The sequence below is a fragment of the Aphelocoma coerulescens genome, chromosome 1A (assembly GCF_041296385.1).
Source record: "Aphelocoma coerulescens isolate FSJ_1873_10779 chromosome 1A, UR_Acoe_1.0, whole genome shotgun sequence".
Classification (NCBI taxonomy): domain Eukaryota; kingdom Metazoa; phylum Chordata; class Aves; order Passeriformes; family Corvidae; genus Aphelocoma; species Aphelocoma coerulescens.
Genome location: NC_091014.1, coordinates 57292345 through 57315364, shown reverse-complemented (window position 1 = coordinate 57315364; position 23020 = coordinate 57292345). Strand labels below are relative to the sequence as shown.

Here is a 23020-nt window from a genome sequence, read left to right as displayed (position 1 = left end):
CATGGTGTAATTCTCCTCTCAGCTATCATGTCCTCCTTTAATTGCTGCATTCATCAGCTGTAGGTATCATTAGGTCTCGGCCAATGATCCCTACTCATTTTCTGGCCAAAAAGCAGGACACTGAGGCTTGTGTTCACCACTGACCTTTTGCAGTGCCACAGCAGCATTAGCTCCCTTCTACCTCTAGGAATGGCAGGGACCAAAGGTATCTCTGCCCTTCATGGGGGCTGCCCAAGTGAAAAGAGCCCCAGCAGGAATAAAAGGCCACCTCCTTCTGTACCAGCTATTGCTTCTGTAATTAAAAAAAGCAGGTGCTTAGTGGCCGTTCTGTTTGCCTGCCTGCAAACTTGCAACACAGCCAGAGATGTCTGAGGTGCCGCTGTTTGGAAAAGCAGCAGAAGGACTCAGCATTCCTAATGACAGAGATATGTTTTCAAAGATACATTTCTTAGCAGGACAGGCAAAGATGAAAGGGACCTGAGGTGAAACTTCGCACAGCTCCATTTCAAAAGCAGCAGCTGCTGGTATGGTTGTTGGACTCATCCTCCAGTATGATACTGCAGACAAATAATGGGAATATTTTTATTTGAAGAGAAGCACCAACAGACCAGGACCCATCATAAGCAGGCTTGTGAGAACTCAGTGTGGTTTTCAGAGGAGGTGATTATGCATGGCTGCCTGTGTTCAGGAGCAGTGGCTATTCAGCACTCCTGAAAAGAAGGCTAGATTGATCCTGAGGGCACATAGATAAATTGAGGCAAAACACATGGGAGAGTCTTAATTTCTGAGGGATTATTATAATCATTAATAACTCTTTGCATTTGTGCATGTGTGTCCATGATATACCAAATCCATGCATATATGAATGTGCATAAACATATACATAATATGTTTCACTATATAAAATTTATATAATATATATCTAAACATAAAAATGTGTTTGGTAATATCTACATACCTGTCTGTATGTACATATGCAAGCTCACATTGCTTGAACAGCTATAGTAGGGATCCTGTCAACACTAGCCATCAATATTAAAAGCCCTTTGATGTTTATCTTGATGCTTGAGGATCTAAAAGTCAAAGTTCACGAGGAGTTGAAATATTGTTCCCATAACTTTAAAAATATAATCACAGCAGAGCACAGCACTACGTTCAAGCTGAAGTCAAGCTGCCTGTTACAGTACAAAGCTGGACACCCCATTGCAGCTCTGGCCATCTGCATGCACACTACACTTAAAATGGAAAAAGGCCTCTGGGGAAAATGAACCAAATTCACTGTGTGTACAAGCAGGCATGATCCTTTGAGGTCTATGGAATGCATTTGTTTACACCAGCAATGGATTTAGTCCAGGGACTGCTGTTCTTTATGAGAACTCCCTTTTCTTTGTTTTTATGCCAGTGTAATTCCACTTTGGTAGGAATAATACTAATTTATATAAGTGGTGAAAAATTGTATTTTTGCTTTTCAGCGCAGATGGTGGCTGACAACTTTCATAGCCTGTTTCCTTTCCTAGCCTACTGCACTTTTTCTGCAGGTGCTGTTCCTCTGATTTTTTACATGTACTGCAGATTTGCATAGTCTCAAACAAAAGGCAACCAGGTGTTCAGTGCCCACATCCAGTACCTGCTCCTTAAAGTGAATGCTTTTCCCCAGTGCATATCCCAGTCCTGTTGCTAATGATCGCCATGTTGCCTTCACCAGCATTTCCCTCCTGCCACTGTTGCAACCACCACCATTCCAGCCAGGAAGGGCTGCCCCCCACAGTTCATTAATGCTGCTTGTTAATTGCTCAAAGACTGGAGACAGAGGGGTCCTGTTTCATGTGCATGAGGCATCCCTTCTCTTCCTTGTGGGTTGACTGGATAACCTTATTTTCCCTGGAGAAACAGCTTGCAGTTAAAAACATGAGTTGTGAGTAAAACTAGGTACAAAATAGTAGAGTCCAGGTTGCAGGCAGCGTTGCAGAGCATCAGAGCCAAAGTAAAGGGCTTAATATTTAGCAGTCAGGAGTGTAGACCAGAATTAAGATAATCTGAACTCTCCCTATGATGCAGTTAGCAAAAGCACACATCTACCCCTGCCTCTTTTAGTGTCAGACTTTTTGTCTCTGGATTTAACTTTGCTCTGAGTGCCACCAAAAGCAATTCCTTTAAGTTTTTTATCTTTCGCATTTCTGAAGATCCGTGGAAGAATAGGTGAACAGATCTGCATTGTTGACTTTATACAGGCTGCTTAAAAGAGACCGAGGCAGAAAAGGCTACCTAAGCATCACACCGAGGGTGTGGCAGGAGAGGTTAAAGTACAAGCTGTCTTTCCTAAAAGCCTGTCCTCTCACCAACTGATGTAATTTCCCCTGATAGCTCGAGCATTAGCCCTCTTCTCAGTTTAAAAATTAGTCCCTGAGGAGCCTAAATTAAAGATGCCGGTACAAAAGTGCAGGGCCTGACCTCTCGCAGCTGCACCAGGGCTAATACTGATTCATTGTGCTGCTCCGTGTTACAGTCCAAGGGCAGAACAAGGGGCAGGGGAGGGCTACAGAGGCATTTCAGGCTCCTGGTTAGCTCATTCATAGACACCTGGTATCCCGCCTCCTCCTCACGCTTCGGTGCATCCCACCTCTATTGTATAGAAAATCCACTCCTTTAGAGATCTGAGCTGCTTGGGCTGGACAAAGACCAGAATTAAATCCGCAGCTGCCCAGGAAGAGGCTTTCTCTGTCAGGGGTTATTACCGAGGATATCTGATGAGAGAGTGGAGCGGGGAACTCCCCTCGCCTCTGTCAGTTCCAGTTACAGATTTGGATGGATGCGTTCGCACATGTTTTTCTTGCTTCACGTAAACAACACAAGCCCCTCTGTAGCTGGTGTGGACTGTCATGCCTCCACTGACCCAGTTTAGCTCCAGAGCTTTATGAGAGAGGTATGTGACCTGCTGCACTCACCACGTTTGGCTGGACAGCACTCCATTTGCTGCCTGCAGGAAGCACTCAGCGTCACGGGGCAGTGAGGCCAAAATACCCTCGTGGCAGCTCCTTCACCCTCAATGAAGTTGCATCGAGGGTAAATTTGAATCGACAAAGGCCAGCTCCTATTCTCAGTTACCCTAGACAGAGCCTGGAATGGCACCATTAGTACCCAGGGAGTTATTTTGGATCTACAAGGGCACAAGCATGAGCAGAATCTTGGCACTGAGTTTAAAGGAGCAAAACAAAGAGAGGTTTATGTCAAATAGGAACAGCAGCAGGTGGCACATATAGGCTCTATAGTCCCAAGTTTTGAAAGGAAAAGAAACATAAAGTTAATAGAAAACCTTTGTGGTTACTAAATATGTTTTATTCTTGAATCCCCTGTAGAACTGATCAGTCCCACAGCTGATAAAAATAGATGCAACAGGTGTTAGTTTGAAGACTTCTGTGCTTCATGTTAAGGGTACTCATGAAAAGTTTATGGTCAGTGAAACCTGGAGGAGAAATCAGGATTACTTTGGAAAAAATTGTGCCCTGCTACATTAGAGAACATCTGGAGCCATTGACCAGGGGAATTTAAATCTACATCTCAAAAGCTTTGCATATCTGATCACCATTCCTGCTATCTCTGTCTAAATAGCCTCATGCTGGCAACCTGACCTATTTAGTTGGTGGCTGCTCCTTCTGTTTTCTGCATCTCATTTCCTCTATGTCTCATTTCTTTCAGGGTAATGAGGATGAGTGTTGTTATCTGATTTTCTCTTGATTTCCTTCCTTAATCTGTTTCCTATGTTTCCTTTGGGCACATCAACCTAAACTGCAGCCCTTTAAGACAACCAAAGACAAGTTGCTGCCTAGGGACTGACTAGCCAGGCTGCAGCATGGGGGTGTGAACATTATGCAAAGAGCAAGATATGGAGCTGGGAGTGGGATTTCACAGCTGCTATGAGGAATTGGATGACTGAATCCCATTAGGGTTATAGTGAGGTTTGGCAACCTTGCTCTTCCTGGCCGCCTTTGAAGAAGGCTCAGCAGAAAGCTGAAGCCTAAATCTTGCATGAAGCAAGAGGCAAGTTTACTCCCACAGGAGTGAGTACTGCTCATTGCTATTGCAGTAGCTGAGCTGGATGCTGTGGAAGGATCCCCAGGCACAACTCTCGTTATCCTGTATAAGGATATAAGGGAATAGTCAGAAAAATTAGGAGAATTTCAGGCATTGTCAGAAGATATTATCAAAGTGTTGAAGATCTGTCCAAATCTCTACAGGAAAATCAGCTAGAAAGGTAACTGTACTTGGCAAGATTTGTACATTTTTATACAGAAAGCTTGGCCAACAGAAGCTGGTTTCCCTATGTATTGCTAGGGCAGCAAATAGGAAATTCTGCCCCATTTTGAGAACACTGTGGCATTTGAGAAGCAAGAGGCAGTTAATCAACATGTTTAGCCCAGACCTGTTCTACCCAGCATCTTCAGCAATAGTTCTTGACTTATTATGGAACTGTTTTACCTTTAAAGTACATTTACACTGTCTGAGAGAGGGCTCTGATTTCAACAAAATAAGCTGTGGAATTAGGGGTCTCGGCAATACACCTTGTCCTAAGGGTGCCACAGTTTTCCTTTGGCATCTGCTGCAAAGGCAGTGCAGGAGGATGAGCAGGCAGCGGTGAAGCTCTGCACCCTGCTGTACCCACGTGCCCTGGGAAGGTGTCCCACACAGCTGCTTACTCACAGACATTTAACATCCTTACACAATAACAGCATTGTAACAATGTGCTGTTTTCTTCTTGTTTGTAAGTATGCAGGAGTTGCTTTGTTAAATAAAAACCCTACTTTAAAATGGTTTCATTTCGACTTTGAAAAGAGTAAGTGGAGTTGAACTGCCTTGAAATACAGCTTTTTTTTTTTTGCCAAATGTGCCTACTGAGAGAAGCAGGAGACAGCAGGGCAAGAACAAGCAGACCCCACAGATCCCTACACCAAGGGTCTTATAAAGCAGAGCAATATTAAGATTCTCCAGAAGACCAGGACTCATATTAAAGAAAACAGTTGTTTTTAAAAAGCTTACTGATAGAACCTACATTAGAAATCTGCCAAAACATCCAACCTTTTCCTTGATAACTGCACAGGAGACTCAAAAATACAGCCAGACAGAGGTTTCATTGTCAGAAATATGCAAATAACATCAAAATGTACTAGAAGAATTTCAGCTACACCTAAAATGTTGCTGTTCTTTTTGAAAGCAGGTTAATTGGTGGTCTTGAGCCTTTCACTGCACTTTGGATCTTTCACCGGAGGGAATTTTCTTTGACTGTAAGGACTCACTCTACCACATGTACTGGAAACAATGTGAGAAAAGGATTTCTTCCAGCAGTAAAAGCATTTCAGCAAGCACATTGATGAGGAATGTCTGGGATTTAAATACAGGGAAACCTGTAGCTGACAGCCTGGAACAGAGGGGGATGTAACAAGGCAACTTAAAAAAAAAAAAAAAAAGAAAAAAAAAAAGGAGTTAATTACAAACATGTGTAAAGCATAAGGCAAGAAAAAGAAAACAGAAAGAATGGCAAGGATCCCGTGGCAAAGTGACCGGTGGTGAGCTGTCATGCCCAAAGCCACAGGATGAGGCCCACAGCATTTATTGCTCACTGGAAGTAATTTTTCAAGTCAAGGAGCAATACTTCTCCAACAAAAATGAAAAATTCCAGTCAGCAGAGGGTAACTGAAGCCCTCTTAAAACAAAAGTATCATTGAAGAGAGACTAATAAATCACCCAGTGACTAGATTTTTTCATTTGTAGTGAAGAACTCCTCTCTTAGACCTGGTCCCTGTGTCAAACCCGTCCCTGTGGTATTAAGAAATCACTTCAGGATGTGTTTATCTTTACTCAGTACAAACTTCAGAGGGACCTAAGCACTTTGAATTGGGAGTCAGCACTTTGGCTAGGAGTTTTGTCTTGATGCTGGGAGACTTAGCTGCTAGCTGGACCCCTCAAGCCTCTCTTTGCCTGTATAAACCCATAGTAATTCCCTGCTTCTGCTTTCTGGATGCAAACTGGGAGAGAGGGAAAGAGCTCCTCTGGGTTCCTCTGCCCAAATCTGTAGTTAATCCCACTCCCAAGCCCAGGCTTTTGCTCAAATGGTTTAGGTATAAAGGAAATTTGGGCTCACACTCAAGGTACAGTATAGCTGCACCCTCCAAAACTCTCTTCCCTTTTGCAGGCAGCAGTACTGAGGTGAGCAGGATTCACCTGGGGATGGACATTTCCATGTTGTGCTCTTGATTCCTTTCTGCAGGAATCAAGTGCTGATCTCTAAACTCAGCCATCATCCCAATATAAATTTGTCTCCAGATTTTGTCCAGGAAATGCTGAAATCAGGGCTGCCTCTAAATAGTTCAGGCAAAAATGCTAACACTGAACTTCACTTGCTACAGTACATCCTTTCTCAGTTCTCTTCTGCCAGTGTAAGAAAGCACACCTAGTCCTGAATGTGGGTTGTGCTGTGAAGTCTGTAAGAACTTTGATTTATTTGATTGCTCTTCAGGAGCAGGAGAACTTTTTGTTAAGGTTACATGAAAAAAAAATTGAAAGGAACAATAAACAGCACTCCAAAAACTCTTTTTAATAGATGTGCTTCTTTTTATATTTCACATACTTTCACAAACAGGGATTTAGCTCTGTGCAACGATTTGAAACAGAAGCTCTGTTTAATTAATTTTATAGGTAAAGTAGTAAATTATACCAGTTCTAATGAATGTGAAGTACTAAACCTGAGGAAACTGAGGAGCTTTGTGAAGGCAAGTGAAAGCAAATCAGGATCTGAACAAAGGACAAAGTAGTAAGGCTCTTGGATAGATTCAGCCTTTACTCCAACTGTTTGAGGTTTGGGGCAGACCTGGCTCATGAGCTACGATAAGCAGAGAGTCAGCACGTGCGCTGCAAGGGGCAGGTCCCTAAGATGTCATGTGAGACGTGTAATTCTCTGCCAAAAGTACTTGCAGATCATCCACAACAACAGCAAGATTACATGTGAGTAGTGATCCCCTGAACCAGATGAGAATGCAACCCCTCACCCTGTCCTTGGTGGTTCCTGTGGACCTTGGTGAAAATACACTCACTCTATGCAGTCCAAACATGTGATTTCTGTCTTGCATTTATGGAGCTACCAGCACTTCTGGTCGTAATGCTTAAAGTCCTTGATCTTACTCCTTGACCTGAACCAAAACCTATTTTTAAGGGTTATATGCAACAAATAACACCACTATCTATTGCCAGCTTCATTATAAGTATTCCTTACCCATACTAAAAGAATGGAGAGAAGAAATAGAAGATTCTTTGCCTTGGGAAGGCTTATAAGCTAAGAAAGCTCCCCAAATACTGGAAAATATATCATGGGGCTGAAGGCTGGAAAGCAGCAGGTATCTATTCTATTTGGTACTTCTTCCCCTACCCCTCTCCCTGTCCCACACACACTACTCCAATGACCATAGAAATCAACAGAGGAGGATCTATCTATGTCCATACGCCTTGGATCATATCACATGAAAGATGTGATTCTACAAGAGACAGGAGAGGATGCAGAAACACCTGAAAGTTAAGATTATAAAAATTTCACAGGTGCTGTGGTTTCCACCAGCCATGTGGGCCAGTGGCTGTCTCTGCTGTGTGCCTCACTGCTTTGGCACACCTCATCTCTGTCCTTCCCCGTTCTTAGGTTGATCAGCTCCTTTGGGCAGGGGGTCTGGTGTCCGTACAGTGGATGGAAGGAGCAGGGACACAAAGTAGAACTGTAGCCTGCACCCTCACTTCCTACAGCTCCACAAAAAAACCCCTAAGTTTTTCCCCATGTTGTTACCGGATAACCCAAATGTGCTTGTGTGATAATACACTCTGAAAGATCTACAATGTCTCCCAGTCTGACTTAATCAAAGAGGTTCTTCTGAACCCAAAGGAGGCCATGAGGAGTCACCCTGCTGTCTCTACAGCTGCTGTGGCTTTAAAACCACAGTGACTTAGGGAGGAGGTACAGGGCTTTTTCCAGTAGTGTCCCCAAACTGCAGTCACTGGGAGGCTGTGACATTCTTTTGGGATGCTGTAATGCAGTTTGATCACTGAATGCATTCAACTACAGAGGTATTTTGCATGGCTCTAAGAGGTTATTATCACCTCAGTTAATTATATGTAAGGATTCAGACTCTGGCAAACCTTAATTATCCTTCTATCAATCTCAAGGTCACAAAAGCTTAGTAGGGCTATTTTTAGCAATACAAATATCTTCTTTCTGAATGGAAAAGCTGCTTTTTTTTTGTTGCATATCTTATTTTTAAATGCTAAACACATCAGCCAGAACCGAGAGGTTTTTTCCCCCTTTTAGAAACCACCCTAAGAATGTAGAATCCTCAATGGATGTGCTAGGACCAATACCATCTTCAGATGTGAATGTATGCTGTTAGAAATCTGGTATGGGGATGAGGCAAAAATTATCAGAATGGGGTGCTTGAAGCCCACATTTAATCCTAAAAAATATGCCCTTGGGAGAGTGGTTTGGTGCCCAGCTGACAGGTGCCTACATAAATTTTCTCATCCAGCACCTGTTCAAACCTCTGGACACTGGTGTTATATGCATGATATAGGAATAACAACAGCTTCATTCACTCAGGGCACACATTCAGATCAATGTCCCTTTTGTTTCCAGCTCTGAGGGCTGTGATGGCATCTCTGAAGGCATCAGCTGAACAGGTACCAGGTAGCTGCTCTGCCTGAAACTTCAGGCAGCTGGAAACAACAGCGTGGAGAAGGCTGTCCCTCAGTGAAGAGCCTAGTGGTGAGCACTGGGCTATCTACCTTGTTAATCTTTTGAGCAGAAATAGCTAATAAACACACCCTGAGGCCCAGCCTGCTTCCCCAACACCACAAACCATATTTTTTTAATCCATAAACCATATGAGCCAATACTACCTCCTCTGATAATGTTCTTACACTGCTGTGTCCAGACCCTGAGAAAGGATCTTGAAAAAGGAAAGCCTCACTCAGGATGGGAAGATTTGTTAGCTATTAGGTATTCTGGTAAGCAACTCTGATGCACTCAGGGGAAAGGAGAGGATTTTTTGAACTTGAGGTGTTGGAAATTATTGGGTATATTACACATTTTCTATGTGACTTTGGGTGAAGTGCTTTGGCCTTGATCTTGTACCAGGAAAGAAAAGGGGCGTTTAGCTACTGAGTTGAGTGGGATCTGGATCAGGACCCTTGTCACTCTGTATAAGTTTCCCATCTGGGTGGAAATTTTCTTTTGACCATACTGTTTCAATTTACAGACTTTGCACACTCAGCAGAGGCTGTCCAAGAAAAGCTTCCCAGGCTGAGCAGACTAGAGGCAGTCTGCTGCCCTTCCCAGGTCTCCGGTTCACAGGCATGCCACCTTGCAGCTTAGATCTCACTCCCTTGGAAGAGCATTTTGAGTTTCCAGGGCAGGGAACTACTTGTCAGTAAGGATTTTTTGCCCTGAGTGACACCGAGGTGTGAACTATTCAAACACACTCTGGGAACAGCAAAGTTTTGGTTTTACCTGCCACTGACAAGGATGTCAATTCCTATGTTTAGATCATGTCAGTTGCAGTGCTCTCTCTAAACAAGTAGCTCTTCAGTAGCTCTCATCTTAAGGTTTGGTTTTGCTTGTGACTTAAATTTTTACTTGTAAATCGATTAAAATCTAAGCATAATATTCTGTATTCCCCTGCTATGTATATACAGTTGAGAAGTTTGGTGAAAAGGGAGTAACAAGGGAAAAAGAAAAAATTATCAGAACTTTGAAAGTCAGAGCAATAAAAAAATTCGAAAGTTTTAAGGTAACCCTGATTCTTTCTCCACTTGTTATGTTTTCCATCCTTACTCATAATTCTAGGATTCCATCCCAACCCCAACCTAAGCAGTATTGACAGGAAAGGATTATCCACTGGAATTTGACATATTTACATCTAGAGAGTGCCAAAGGAAAGTCTTTCCGAGTGGAACAAAGCCACCCTTATTTGAACTAGCTTCTTCCTCTAGAATTGCGAACACACACCCGGGTGAGGCACAGGAGTTAACTGTGTAGTAACTGTTTCCTCAAAGTATTTTTTTGTTTTCTAAACAGGATATACAGTAAAATGAGAAATTGGTTCTTTGGCTTTTAGTCCTCTTGCAGTGAAATTGGAATCACTTGAAGATTTGTCCTTTGAGAAAAGATTTGTCCCCTTGATGCTAAGCACAGCATCTAGTAGCATCATCTTGAAATAGATTTTGAGATGTACTATTTGCAAATCCGTGGCAGCCAAGGGAACACCTGCTCCATAAGCAAAAAAAAGCAGAGTTCAGGCATCTCTTTGTCTGAGGTCTAGCAAGCTACAACTGTGATGCTGTATTAACCCTGAATAGCTCTGGGGTTTAGTATTTGCATTATAAATGCAGGAATTACCGAGCTCTGTTCACATAAAGAGATTTCCAAGTTCTTTCACTTTCCAAGTGCATGAGCAAGCATTGACTCTGGACAAATTACATTATATTGGGAACTTGCAATGGATAGTATACTAGAGACTCTGGAAGGTTTTGCTATGTGAGCAAGCAGAAAATAAATTTCTTGCTTTGGTGTCCAAGGCAGAATTGCCCTTTGAGCATCCCTGGTCAGTGTTAGACTAATTAGGTTCTTGCCAAGGGAATCACTTTTTTTGGTGTTTGACCTCATGCCAGGATTTACAAATAGGTGTTCAAAAAGTACTGAGTGTAAATATTCTGAACCAGCATCTCTGACATTGGTGAATATCTGCTCTTGGCTGGCAGAGGATGACAATGACTAAAGTGCATGCAGGAAGGCCAGGGTGGCAGTAATGTACGAGTACTCAGAGGAGCAACAGGGACTAGCATCTCACAGTGCTAAGTATCCCATTGAGCTGATATTAAACCCAAAAGAGCCACAGCTTCCCCCTCCATAAACACGTATAAACCAAGCAGGTGATGACACGACAAATGGGCCAGGGCCATTACTAGCCAAATGGCAAAACTGGGCAGGTTAAGTGGCAGTTGCTTGTAGAATCAGCCCCGCAGTGGATGAAGGATTTTTCGGGGCGGCGGTAGCTCAGGAGAGCATTAAACAGGGCACACGGGCCGGTGTCACTGCGGGACCTGGGAAGGGGAGGCGGGGGCACCTGGCGCCTGGCCTTTGCCAGCTGGGTGAGTCAGGCCGGGCATGTTCTCGGCCCCTGCCCCGGAGGGAATTCCAGCGGCCCGGACGGACGGACGGACGGACGGACGGACGGACGGACGGACGGACGGGCGGGCGCAGAGCCCGGGCCGCGCCGCCGCGCCGCCGCCACCGGGGGGCGCCCGCCGCCACCGCCCCGCGCCGCGCCCTCAGCCTCGGGAGCGGAGAGGATTCGATCTCCCCTTCCATCCGCCTCCCCCTTCCATCCTCCTCCCCCTTGTCGATGTCGTTTGTTCAGTCTCTTCTCCTGGAACATCTCACCTCCCATCATCGCCACTGTTGTCTTCGAGAGTCGCTCCAGCCCAGCCACTCCTTTCCTGCATTTCTCTAAACTGGACAGAGAGCACCCTTGGCAGTGCCCAGATAAGTGGAAGGTCCGCGCTGGGTGTTTTTTGGCTGCTTCGGTGTTTGTATCTCTCAGACAGACTTTTTTCTCGTCTTTTCATTTCACTTCTCTGCAGCTGTTTACAGTACCAGCTGAGCTGGTCAAAAAAGGCAGTAAAAACATTAAATCACTAACCCATGCTTTAATGAAACTTCCAACACACATATTGAGACCACCAGATGCCCCTCTCAGTAATTTAGCTCGAGACAGTGGTTGAATTCCCGTGGGGAGAAGTCTCTGCAGCAACCCAAGATTTATCTCCATCACATTTACCAGCGCAGCTATTTGGGCAAGTCCTTTCAAGAGTGACCAAGTCCCCAGTGCCTCAGTGTAATGGCTTCTCCATTTATGAGAGCTGAAAATGAAGGCAAGTGTTAATGAACAGGCCCAATCAGTACCTCATCAATCAGGTAGACAATTAATGTTGAAATTTGTTACTGTAACAGCATGTTACTGATGAACTACCAGTAGTATAAAGGAACAATGGCAACCAGTCTGTCTCACTAAGACCTTCTCTGCTGCTTTATTACAAAGTTGAAGGCAATTAGGAAATGTTTGTATTGGATGAAAATGTCAAACCAGACATAAAAGCTGAGCCACAGGCCTGCCAAGGGATCCTTGTCTCTTGTGCCTGCCTCCAGACATGCTATTATTTACAGAGAATTATTATTCTCATTTAGTGAAATAAATAATTTCAATAGCTTGCCATAAAAATTCAGTTACTAGACGTGTAATTAGTAATTCTTTGTTTAATCTTTGAGATCAAATACAGCCCAGCTGCACTGCTGGCTTTGCAGCCTAAGTTCCAGCATCACACAGCTACTATGAAGTCACTGCATGCTGTCAGCCAACTTGCTGCCAATAGGTTACATCAAGTATCTTTAGATAGAAGGGCTTGGGTGCTCACCTGCTTTGGCAAGCATACATAGTTTAATTAAAGAGTTATTACCTATTTCTGTGACTTTAGCCTCAAAAATTGCCAAGATATGATGATGCCTATACTCCTGAAATTACCCTTTCCCAAACTTTTGAAAGGCAGCTATCCATCATGAGAATGCTATCAGTTGATGGTCCAGCATTCCAAGCTAAGCAAAAGGAGCAGCCACTGTGGAAATATTACACAGGTTCTTTCTGCATATTTTTTCTGTTCTACAAGCTCTGGGCATTGAGGAAGTCTTACTGAGGCCTTTGGCAGTGTCTGATACAGAACTCACTCATGGCACAGATCAAGTATGTCACACCTCATGATCACCATCTCGCGCTTCTGAGCCCACTGTTCAACAGCAACACCTTGATGTGACTCAAACCCTGCTTCCAAGACTTGGCTTGTAACCACAGCAGGCAAGAGTGCCTCCACATTCCCCCATGGAAGCTGAGAACAAGTACAGAGCTGCAGCACATCTGGCGCTTCTCCAAGCACCTCCCTGTACCCCACTGGAAGTACCCTGGGAAACACAACAATAAGCAAGCAGCAATCAAAAAAAAAGGTGCAAAGAATATTCCAAATGTTTATTATGTATTAAAAATACTGCAAATAAGCCATACAGTTCATTTCACAGTAACCTAAACAACATTGTTCAAGAACTTGAGAAGTCAACAAAGAACAGTGCAGTTCCAACAGTGACAACAGTTGCCTTAATGCCATGGCTCCCTCTTTGTCAGCAACTTTCTTGTTTAGAGTGGGAACAACACTGGATATGGTTCAGTGTCTTATTTACCTAGGAGAACTCCTTTTCACCTGTGCTGTTCCCATTTCTGGGAGATGCTATTTCTAGGAATTTTTCATCTAACACAGTCAAGGATCTGTCTGGTCCAGGCTGAGGTGGGCATGATGCCCATGGCCTATTTCCAAGGTATCCAATGTGCAGACTTCTTTACCAATTATTTGGATAAAGTTCAAAAGTAAACTTGAAAAGGAGGGATATTAGAAATCCTTTCCAAAAAGACAGAAAACCAAAGAAGCTCCACAAGAAAGTGGTTTTTAAAAGACCATCTACAGAATCATGACACTTTTTCCCCACTCTCCTAGAGCGGGTCTCCTAGAAGGATCCTTTGCTACCAATGCCCCAGCCAGACACCTGGTGACAAAAATAGGACAAGAATCAGGCACCAAGTCCTGAATGCATAACAAAAGTTCAGGTCACTGTCAGCTGTGTGAAAACTTGGAAATGTATATGCCATAGAAGCAATTCTGCTGATTTCATGGTGATTTTCCCTCTTGTGTGTTTTGGAGCGTATTATTGCTGTTGTTAGCATGCTTGTTATATATGGAACACAACAAAGGTGCAATTTTGGTCTTTCTCTTTCCTCAAATTTGTGATCATTTTTACAGAAAAATCCCGTATCAAAGACCAAATTAGATCTTTCCAAGAAAGACACAGCCTAATCACATAAACAATCTAAAAGTATGACAAAAATATCACTGTACCCTCTTGAAATTAATCCCATCCTTCAGGTGTCCCTTTTAAGCACCGATCTTCTACACCAGCAGCTGAAGATGCTGGCAAAGAAGCCAGGGATCACAAAGAATGAATCCCTCCAGCCACGTGGTGGAACACCTCTTAGGCCTTAGCCCCAGGCAGTGCCACTTACCTCAGACCTTGCTAGTTCCTTGGTACAGATTAAGGTCTCACAGAAACACACTACAGCTCAGCTGACCCTTACTAAACTGACCACACATCTGAGTCCCGAACTGCAGAAACAGATGAGGTGCTCCACACCTGCTCCGCTCCTAAGTTCACCACAGTGAAGAGCTTAAGATAGGGTGTAGTTTCACTCATTTGTTTCTTAAACCAAAACATCCCGGTAAAATCCTCAGTGAGTGCAGCAGTATGCTTTGGGTACCAGAACAGCTGTAGCCCTTGTGTGTGGGGTATCTAGTGTCAGTGTGAAACACCTTCATGCCATTAAATACGTGCCCATGCTAACGAGGCGGTAGTGCCTTAGTTACACCACTACAGTGGTACAACTTCATAGAGAAGATGAGCCCTTAAGAAACTCAACCCCCAACTAAACTCATGTTTTCTTAAAACAAAATTTAGGGGAAAGAAAAAAACCAAACAACAAAAACTCCAAAAACACTACACAGAAAAGAAATAAAGGAAATAAGCAGAACTGTCTCTATTCTCTTTGGAGGTATCAAATTGCTTTTAAAAAGAGTAAAAAACAGGGCATACAAAAGCTATTCTCCTTAACCCATTATTTGCCCAAGGAGCACCACTGCCTAAACTTTTTCATGTATTTTTTCTACTTTCACAAACAACCTTTCCAGATCATTCCTCAGGTCATCTATTGAGCTCTTCACAGACTCCAAGTTGTTCTCATTATTTTCAATTTTCACTGAATAGGCCACTAAACTATCCACTGCAGTTCTTATCATTTTCAAATCGGAATCAACTTGGCTAACAGAAGATCTCAGTTCATCTACAGAGCCTTCCATAGAAGAAAATTTTTCAAGGTAGCCTTGAGAATGTGCTTGACCCGCCTGAAGATTTCCTTGATCCAACAAAGTACTAATTTGCTTCTGGACATCCTGGAGAGCACCAGACGATGGCAAGTCACTGATGCTTCTCCTTAAGTTTTCCATGTCGTTGTACAGCGAAGTCTGTGCTTCACCAAGATTTTTCAGAACATCTGTGACTGAAGTTACATCTGTACCTGAGAGTCCCTGAAGAGTGGTAATGCTTTGTTCTAGGGTATTGAGCTTATTCTCATACTCTGCCTCCTTGGAAAGGAAAGATTCCAACTTTTCACTGTTTTGAGCAGCAGCAGATATTAGAGACTCTAGGTTGTCTTCTATGTGCCTAAATCGAGACTCCAATCCTTCACTGTTTTTCCCAAAAGTTTCTAATGCTTTTCTTAAGAGTTCATTCTCTTCCCATTTGTTGAGGTTGGCTTTAAGTTGCAGTAAATCTTCATCAAGTCTTTTAATGTCACTAGGGAGCTGCATAATAGAATCCTCAGCTCTCAGAACTTTCTCTTGTAAAGCTTTTAATGAAAGGTGTTCAGTGTCCGCAGCCTCTTTGAACTTCTCATGTTCTTGTTTGAGGTTGACTAACTCTTTCACTTCAGTGTACACATCAGACTCCATGGAGTCTATTGTACTCTTCAAGGTCTCTATGTCCTTTTCTTTCTTTTCCATGGATGCTTGCATCTCATCAAAAGCATCTTTTAGCGCCTTAATTTCATGTTTATATACATCGGCCTGTTCTAGTGAACCAACTTTTGCTTTCATATTGTTGATTTCATCTTGGCTCCTTTGCTGGACTTCAGTGAATACAGCAATGTTATCATTTATAGACTTGGTTAGCTCTGTTAGTCTCTCTTCCACTGTGTTTTCCAGCGATGTGAAGTCTCGTTCTCTTGCATCCTTCACCATGTGAATGCCGTCAGACAAGTCTTTCAAAATTTCATTTTGCAGCTTCTGAAGCACTTCACTGATCCGGTTTATTTCACTCTCCCCTTGTTTAACAGCCTTCTCACTAACCTCCTGCTTCTGCTGAACAATTTTCATCATGGATTCAAATTCTCCAAATGTGGTTTGAAGAGAACGTACCTAGGCCAGAAATACACATGGTTAATACCAGTAATTTCACCCTTTTTGTCCAAGATCCTTATAGCCCTTGTCACCAAACGATATTATTACCTTGCAATCCTTCATGCCCCGTACCTGAAGTGACCCTGTGGCACACAGTTATGGGAGGCACAAAAACCCCAGCATCTAGAGCCTTACAGCTCTATAGTACATACACCTTCTGTTAAAAGAGTCCTTGGCCTCACTGACTTGCCACTGATGAACCAGGAAAGCTGTGGCAGTGAAAAAGGAACCCAGGTCTCCAGAGTCTGCATGCAGACCCCCTGAACCATCCCTCCTCTATATGATTCCTGGTTCTAAAGACCACAAGTCCATAAGGGAGAAAAGGGAGGGGGCAAAAAGAAACCAACCAAAAGAACATCTACCATCAGCTTCTGAATACAGAAAAGCTGGGATTAGATTTTATCAGGAAGAATACCAAAGACCAATTCCTGACCATGAAAAACAAGTTTAGTGGTAGACAAGAAAGAGGGACAGGAAAAACTCAGGGGAAAGGAGAGCTGGGATGGGCTGAGGAATGGGAATAGTAATCATGACATTTTGCTGCTCCTAGACACCAATGGAAACACAAGAGATTTTTTTTGTTAACTCTTTTTTAAGACTAGAAAAAATTAGAAAGTCTTTAATGTTCTAAATAGCTAGCAGCTTGTTTTTCCCACTCCTGCATACACCCACAGGCTCACAGTGAGCAGGGTGCATGCATGTACACAGAGAGAACAAAAGTACAGCAGCTGCCAAGGGCCTGCCTTGCATCTAGCTCAGGTTAACAGAAAGTTCCTACCACTGCATCAGGTACGCTATGAAACTTCCCAATTAGAAAAACTATCTTTACAACTGGTTTTAGTAGCAGCCGGAGGGAAAAGGTCAAGGGGTGAGGGGCTACCACGTTCATTTGCTCTCACATTTAAAGGTAAGATCCAGGCCAGGGAAGCACACATTACTTAATTTTGAGGCCAAGCAGAGTATCTGTCTTAAGACTGTGGAGAAATCTTTTTGTGCATGTGTGGGTTGTACTTTCTTAAACGTTGTAAAGCAACGTAAGAACTCCCACTGACTGCAAGAGGAATCCATCACAGAGAAAATACCTCAAGGCTTTGGCAGGATGGCAAGTGCTGAGTAATGCATGTTGCCTTGCCTCACACTACTCCCTGTATCAGAGGGGTATATTAATCAGCCATGCCACATGGGCTGCCATGTTTACTGATTAGATACACAGCCGGAGGGGTGGTTTTATTTTATAAATAGAATGAAGCATATTTTATATGGTTTTAGAAAGAAATACACAGAGCTTCTTTTTTTTCAACTGAAGCAGGCTCCAGCAGTTTCATGACTGACTCTGAACCTAAAAATTATTTTCAAAAGACCTAACAGATGTTCTAATTAGAAATTAAGTTATTTCTATGTATTTTTGCAAATCCCTGGCCAAATCCTCCTTCGTTTTCATGAAAGTCTACACTGTGTAAGGATCGAAGAGTTTGGCCATGAGACTTGCCCTTGCTCCAACAGATCCCTGCAGTTTGAAGAATACTCATAAAGATGACTTCTTTTCCCTCTCTTCAGCAAAAAGGTTTCTAATGACTTTACACTCCCTATACTTGTATTCTCTAGTGCTCCCATAGGAAATTAGAAATGAGCTAAGGGGAAGGGGTGGAGAAGGTAATACTGCCAAACACATTGCAGCTGGGCACCAGTCATTAGACTGACTTACCAACCTCATTTTCATTATATCTTAGCTGTCATTCATTCTGATTATTTCCACAGAGAGCAGAAAGCTTTTTCTGTACCACTGTAAATGGAGGTCAGAAATCTAACAGGATAACACAGGAAAGTTCTCCTCCCCTTCCTATTACAGTGACACATTTCAACCAAATCACCAAATTCATATTTGCAAGTAACTATCTTTTTAGTCTAAGAAATCAGAAACAGCCAGAACTCTCCAGAGGGCTGGGTCTCTGTGACTATATGACTGACAGATGGATCCTCCCCCTCACACAGTGGAAGTACTTTATACCTGCTCTTCCACTGCATTCAGGCAATGCTCATGGTGTAAGTTGAAGCTATTCCCCATGTGGGCCAGCCACTTGAAGATCAGAGAGCTCTAATATAATAAAATGGACTGGGGTCTTCAAGTTATACCAGCTTCTGATCTGATTTGTCCTAACCAAGAGCCACCAGGGCTCAAAGCAATACCCTTGCACAAGAGGGAGAAAAACTCACAGCTTCAAAGCAGTTGGTTTGTGTGTGGACCTACATGGGACTTTGCCTTTTTGGCATACATGGCTGGTAAGATTTGAAGCCGTAGCCCTTGGAAGATTTAACATCACAAATAGCAGATAAAAATGCATCTTCAGCCAATGACTACTTTTTTCTCTAACTGGTCATGCTATCTTGCATTTAAACACCAAATGACCTTGGCCTGAGAATGGTGCTATGTTAAAGACTGAACTTTCACATCATTTCCCTTCTCCTCGATGTGTAAAGCAGATGATTTTATATAATGCTTACTCCTGACAGGAGCTCTCTGCAGTCAAAGACGAAGGGCAAAGTCACACAACAGCAGCCTGTGCTGATGGCACTCTGCAAGTACAACGCAGGATCCTACACCTTTGTAAAGCAATGAAATACAGCCTGCTCTCTTCTCCCTCAAGTACATTCCTGTGTCACCAAACCACAGCAGCCAGCGCTTTCAAGGGTTACATCGAAACCCTGTGATCTCTTTCCTCCACCTTTAATTCTTGCAGCCACCAGCTATACACAGGCAAGTAAGTTTCAGTTGTCTTTGAAACCAACTATTTATAAACTTCTGTTATATACTCCTCTCCTAGAATATGTAACACATGATTTTTCTGCAATGACATGGAGATGGAAGGCAGCAAATCGTACCCATTCCTTTGACTGGAAGGGCTTATACATTTCACGTACATCTGAGTTCTATACTTGTGGACTGTAGTTTTACATCTTGCCATTGCAATTTCTTCCTTCTTACAAACAGTCTATAAAAACGGCTTAAAAATCAGTAAAAACCAACAACCTTTGCTAGTTCAAATCGCTCTCCTGTCATCAGTGAGGAAAACCCCCAGGATTTAAAATTAGCTTGAGAAACAGCCCTACAACCCTGAAGTTTACAACTCTTCTCCCCTGCTGATGTGAATTTTCCTTTTCCTTCTTGCTGTATGGGACAGGAAACGCCAAGACTGACGATATAATCTCCACACGTGCAGGCCACTGTGTTTCTGGAAGCAACACTGAACAGCCAGAAGATCTTTGCCAGTGCCTGTCCCCCCGTTGCCAGCCCAGGCCCAAGCTCACGAAGAATACAGAGAATCTGAGTGGTCTGCCATGCAGAAAGCAGTCAAGTTGAGACAGGAACTTCCTACTCCTTGATCTGACTCAGTCATAACTTTATATACTGTCTTCCAACCAATTTACCTACTCCCAGGAAATTAGCTTAATTGTATGTTGATGATATGCAATCACAGAGGCCATTTTTAAAGGTTTAGGCACCCCAGGATGTATCCAAGTGGACAGTGCTATTTGTGAAACTATAGCTGGGAGGCTAATAAGGGCCTAAGTGAAAAAAATTAGAGAAACGAGCTTTTATTTAACTTCACTTGAGCCACAGACCTGTGCCAACAACTTCACAGCTTTTCCATGGTCCTGGACTGCCTTGGACACTGCGAGTCTCACTCCCTTGGCCAGAGACTGCAGCAGGAACGTGGGAGGCAGGGTACAGCAGCAGTGTTTCTGGCACAGGCTCTGTTGTTCGGTGAAGCTGACATGGGTTTTGTTTTCTAGAGTGTGGGGACGCTGAGGCAGGATCCTGCCCCATTTTGACAGCGCTGCCACCCCGTGTCCCTTGGCGTGCACACCTGCCCACTCGACAGGGAGCGACGAGCAGCTCGTCCGCCCCGCTAGGTTAAGTGATTTGCGGGCCTCGAAGATACAGAATTAGGGGCAGCAGGCTCCTTCGGAACGGCAGGTCTGCATCGCTGCCAACACGTAATGCAGCGTGCGGGCTGCATTCCATAAAATGGCTTCAGGCACAGGCCCTGGAAAAGCGAGCTGGGGGCTGCGGCCACCGCCGCGGGGTCTCGTCCCGCCCCGTCCCGCCCAGCTCTACGCTGCCTGGCAGGGATTTCTCGCTGCTCTGGGGCCACGTTTGCAGACATGGGGAACACTGCGGCCCTGACTCCATCTGCCCCACTAATGCCATGAAAGCATCTTTGAGGGAGCACGGAAGAGGAGGGGAAGGCAACGGGACACGTTCGCTTTCCCGCAAGCCAGGCGGGACAGCTGCACAGCTCCTTATTTAAGGGGCGAACGTCCGTGTCCGCCCCCCTGCACGGGCGGCTGCTGCCCCACGCCCCGCCGAGCACCACCGAGCGCCCCGACGGTCCCCAGCCCGCCCTCCCGCCCCCGGCGCCGCGCTACCTTCTGCACCACGGTGTCCAGGGTGGCGGCCAGCTCCTGTCGCTGCCGGCCGGAGGCCTCCACCTCCCGGGCGCTCCGCCCGACCTCCTCCTGCAGTTGCAGCACGTACCAGCCGGCGGGCAGCGCGGCGACCAGGACCGCCACGGCGCCCAGCAGCAGCGCCCAGCCGCGGCGGGGGCCGGCGCCGGAGCGGCCCCCCCCACCGGCCCTGCCGCCCCGGCCGTGCCCCGCCGCCGCCGGCTTCTTCGCCGGCGGCTCCTCGGCGCCGCCGGGCTGCGCGCTCTTCTCGTTGGTGGCGACGGGCGGGCTACCACCCTTAGCGCCCCGGTGCTTGGCGGCCGACATGGCGGGACGCCGCCACCGTCGTACGCAGAGCGGGAGCAGCGGGAGTGGGCGAGGGAGAGAAGGAGGGAGGATGGAGAGAAGGCGGAGGCGCCGGCCCGGGCCGCGCAACGCTCCCCGCCCCGCCCCGGCCCCCGCCCCGGGGAGCCGCCACGCACACGGGGATGGGCTTCGTCCCTGCCGGGGGGCAGACGTGGCGCACGGGGCCCGGCCCCGGCCCCAGGGGAGCAGTGGGACCGCGAGGCGGCGGGGAAGGCCCGGCCCAGCCTTGCGATGACAGACCCTATCCCAAGCCGGCGCGGGGGTCTCGGAGCGGGAGCGCTTTCCACCCTCGCAGCCTTCGGCGCTGGGCGTCCCCCAACCCAGCCCGGTCCCTCTGCCAGTTTTTAGCCCCGCGCGTAGTTTTGGTGGCAGAACACGGCGGGATTCTGTCTCACGCAACTTCTGTTTTGCTTGGTTGTGATTTTGGCTGGAATGATTGCAGCAAGCTCCGGAGTGACTGGGAGAAAGGCGTGGAGGAAAAGTTTTCTCCATCCGTAACCCCTCTCTTCACCCCGTTTGTAGTGCGTGTAGAGCATTGACTTGCCATCGGGCTGGCCCCGGGGGACCCAACAGCTGCTGCCCTGGCTGCAGGAGCGCTTCTGGCTCCAGGCAAGCCCCTGGCAGGACACGGACGGCTTCGTCCGAGACGGAGAGATCGGGAGCTCAGCACCGAGTCTGCCCGCGGAGCCTTTCCGCTCCGAGCATGCTCCTTTGCCTCACCACGCCGACACGAGCCCGCTGCCTTCATCTTCACCACGGCGCGAGTCCCAGCACAGGACAGGAAAGGAAAGGCTGAGCAGGCCTTCCCCTGTGCCGTGGGCTCCAGCTGGAGCTTGGGGCGCTGAATGTATCTGTTCCTCTATTTGATTACAACAATAAATTAAACCAAGTGCTGTCTTGGAAGACGTTTTCTTTTCTTGGTCTTCCCTTTGATTACTGTTTGTTCTTGTTTTACATATATATATAGATATATATATAAAAAAAATAAATTTTAGGTTGAGAATTATGTAGAAACAGTGAATCTTAAAGTTATCAGGATCACAGGCCCTGATTTGCTGCAGGCCTGGCAAATACAGTTCCACCTCTGCCAAGGCTTAGGATGAACTGAACTCTTTGGTCTATACGTGGTGTTCCAGTGAGTGACTACTAGAATAGGTGATAAGAGGAGAATTTAGAGTGAATTGTCTCAGGCGTTTTGTCAGCACAATTCTGTCAAATGCACAGACTTGAGAGGATGTTGGAGTGACTGCAGATTATGGGCACCACAACAGAACTTACTGCCCTGACCCTAACTAGTAACAGAGAGATTGCATGGGGTCAGGAGGTTGTCCTAAACACATCCCAGAACTGGCTGAAGCTGGTATGAGGGGGCTTGCACTAAAACAGGTGAGGAACCCTCAGAATAATCTGTCTTCCTCAATACCATGAGAGTAAAAATCTTCAGCAGCAAACAAAACACCCTGGGAAAGCTAAAATAGCAGTTTCCACAGTGAAGACCTAGCCACAGCCTTAGTTTTCTCACACTTTATGAGAAGGAGATATCAGATTTCTATTTAGAAAGGGCCTAGAAAGGCTAGGATTTGTAGCAGTACCCTAAGACCCAGGATTTTAGCCCTGAAGCTGTTTATTTCAGAGTTTACTGTAAGAACTGAGCCATATGGACTTCATCAGAGAGAACAGTCAAGAGGATCATCAATGTTAAGTATCAAGGGATGTAAATCTGTTTCAGAGAGTAAGGCAGTGTAGGTAACTGTCATACTATTTCTCCTTCTTTCGCTTGGTAGTGACAAGGAAAATGTTAGCAATGTACTACCTAAAGCTTTTTCTCACCATGGAAGCAATTCAAGCTATTTCTGACCAAGAGTACCATTCTACAAATAGGTTTTTTTTGTATTTGACACAGTGGGTCAAACTCTTTATTTCCTTTGTACAGAAAGACCAATTACTAGTGCTGAGGGGAGTGTGCCTTAGGAATTTGCTGAGGTGGTAAAATCACTAGACATTGCAGACTGGTGTGGTT

The 23020-nt window shown here is 45.2% G+C and overlaps 1 protein-coding gene across 1 annotated transcript; it reads right to left on the bottom strand.

Moving 5' to 3' along the window:
- Nucleotides 1-13079: 13079 nt before the first annotated feature.
- On the bottom strand, nt 13080-21867 carry CKAP4 (cytoskeleton associated protein 4). The gene is made up of 2 exons (XM_069002954.1): nt 20617-21867; nt 13080-16146 (listed from the first exon to the last, which is right to left on the bottom strand). The coding sequence occupies exons 1-2, from the start codon at nt 21490-21492 to the stop codon at nt 14815-14817; spliced, it is 2208 nt and encodes a 735-aa protein (XP_068859055.1). The 5' UTR covers nt 21493-21867; the 3' UTR covers nt 13080-14814.
- Between the last annotated feature and the right edge of the window lie 1153 nt (nt 21868-23020).

Excerpts from the sequence above, each read along its gene's own strand:
- CKAP4 (XM_069002954.1), bottom strand. The coding sequence starts at position 21,492 with ATGGAGAAAACTTTTCCTCCACGCCTTTCTCCCAGTCACTCCGGAGCT. Across the intron at positions 16,147-20,616 it reads TGGACACCGTGGTGCAGAAG|GTACGTTCTCTTCAAACCAC; the intron begins GTAGCGCGGCGC and ends TTTCTGGCCTAG.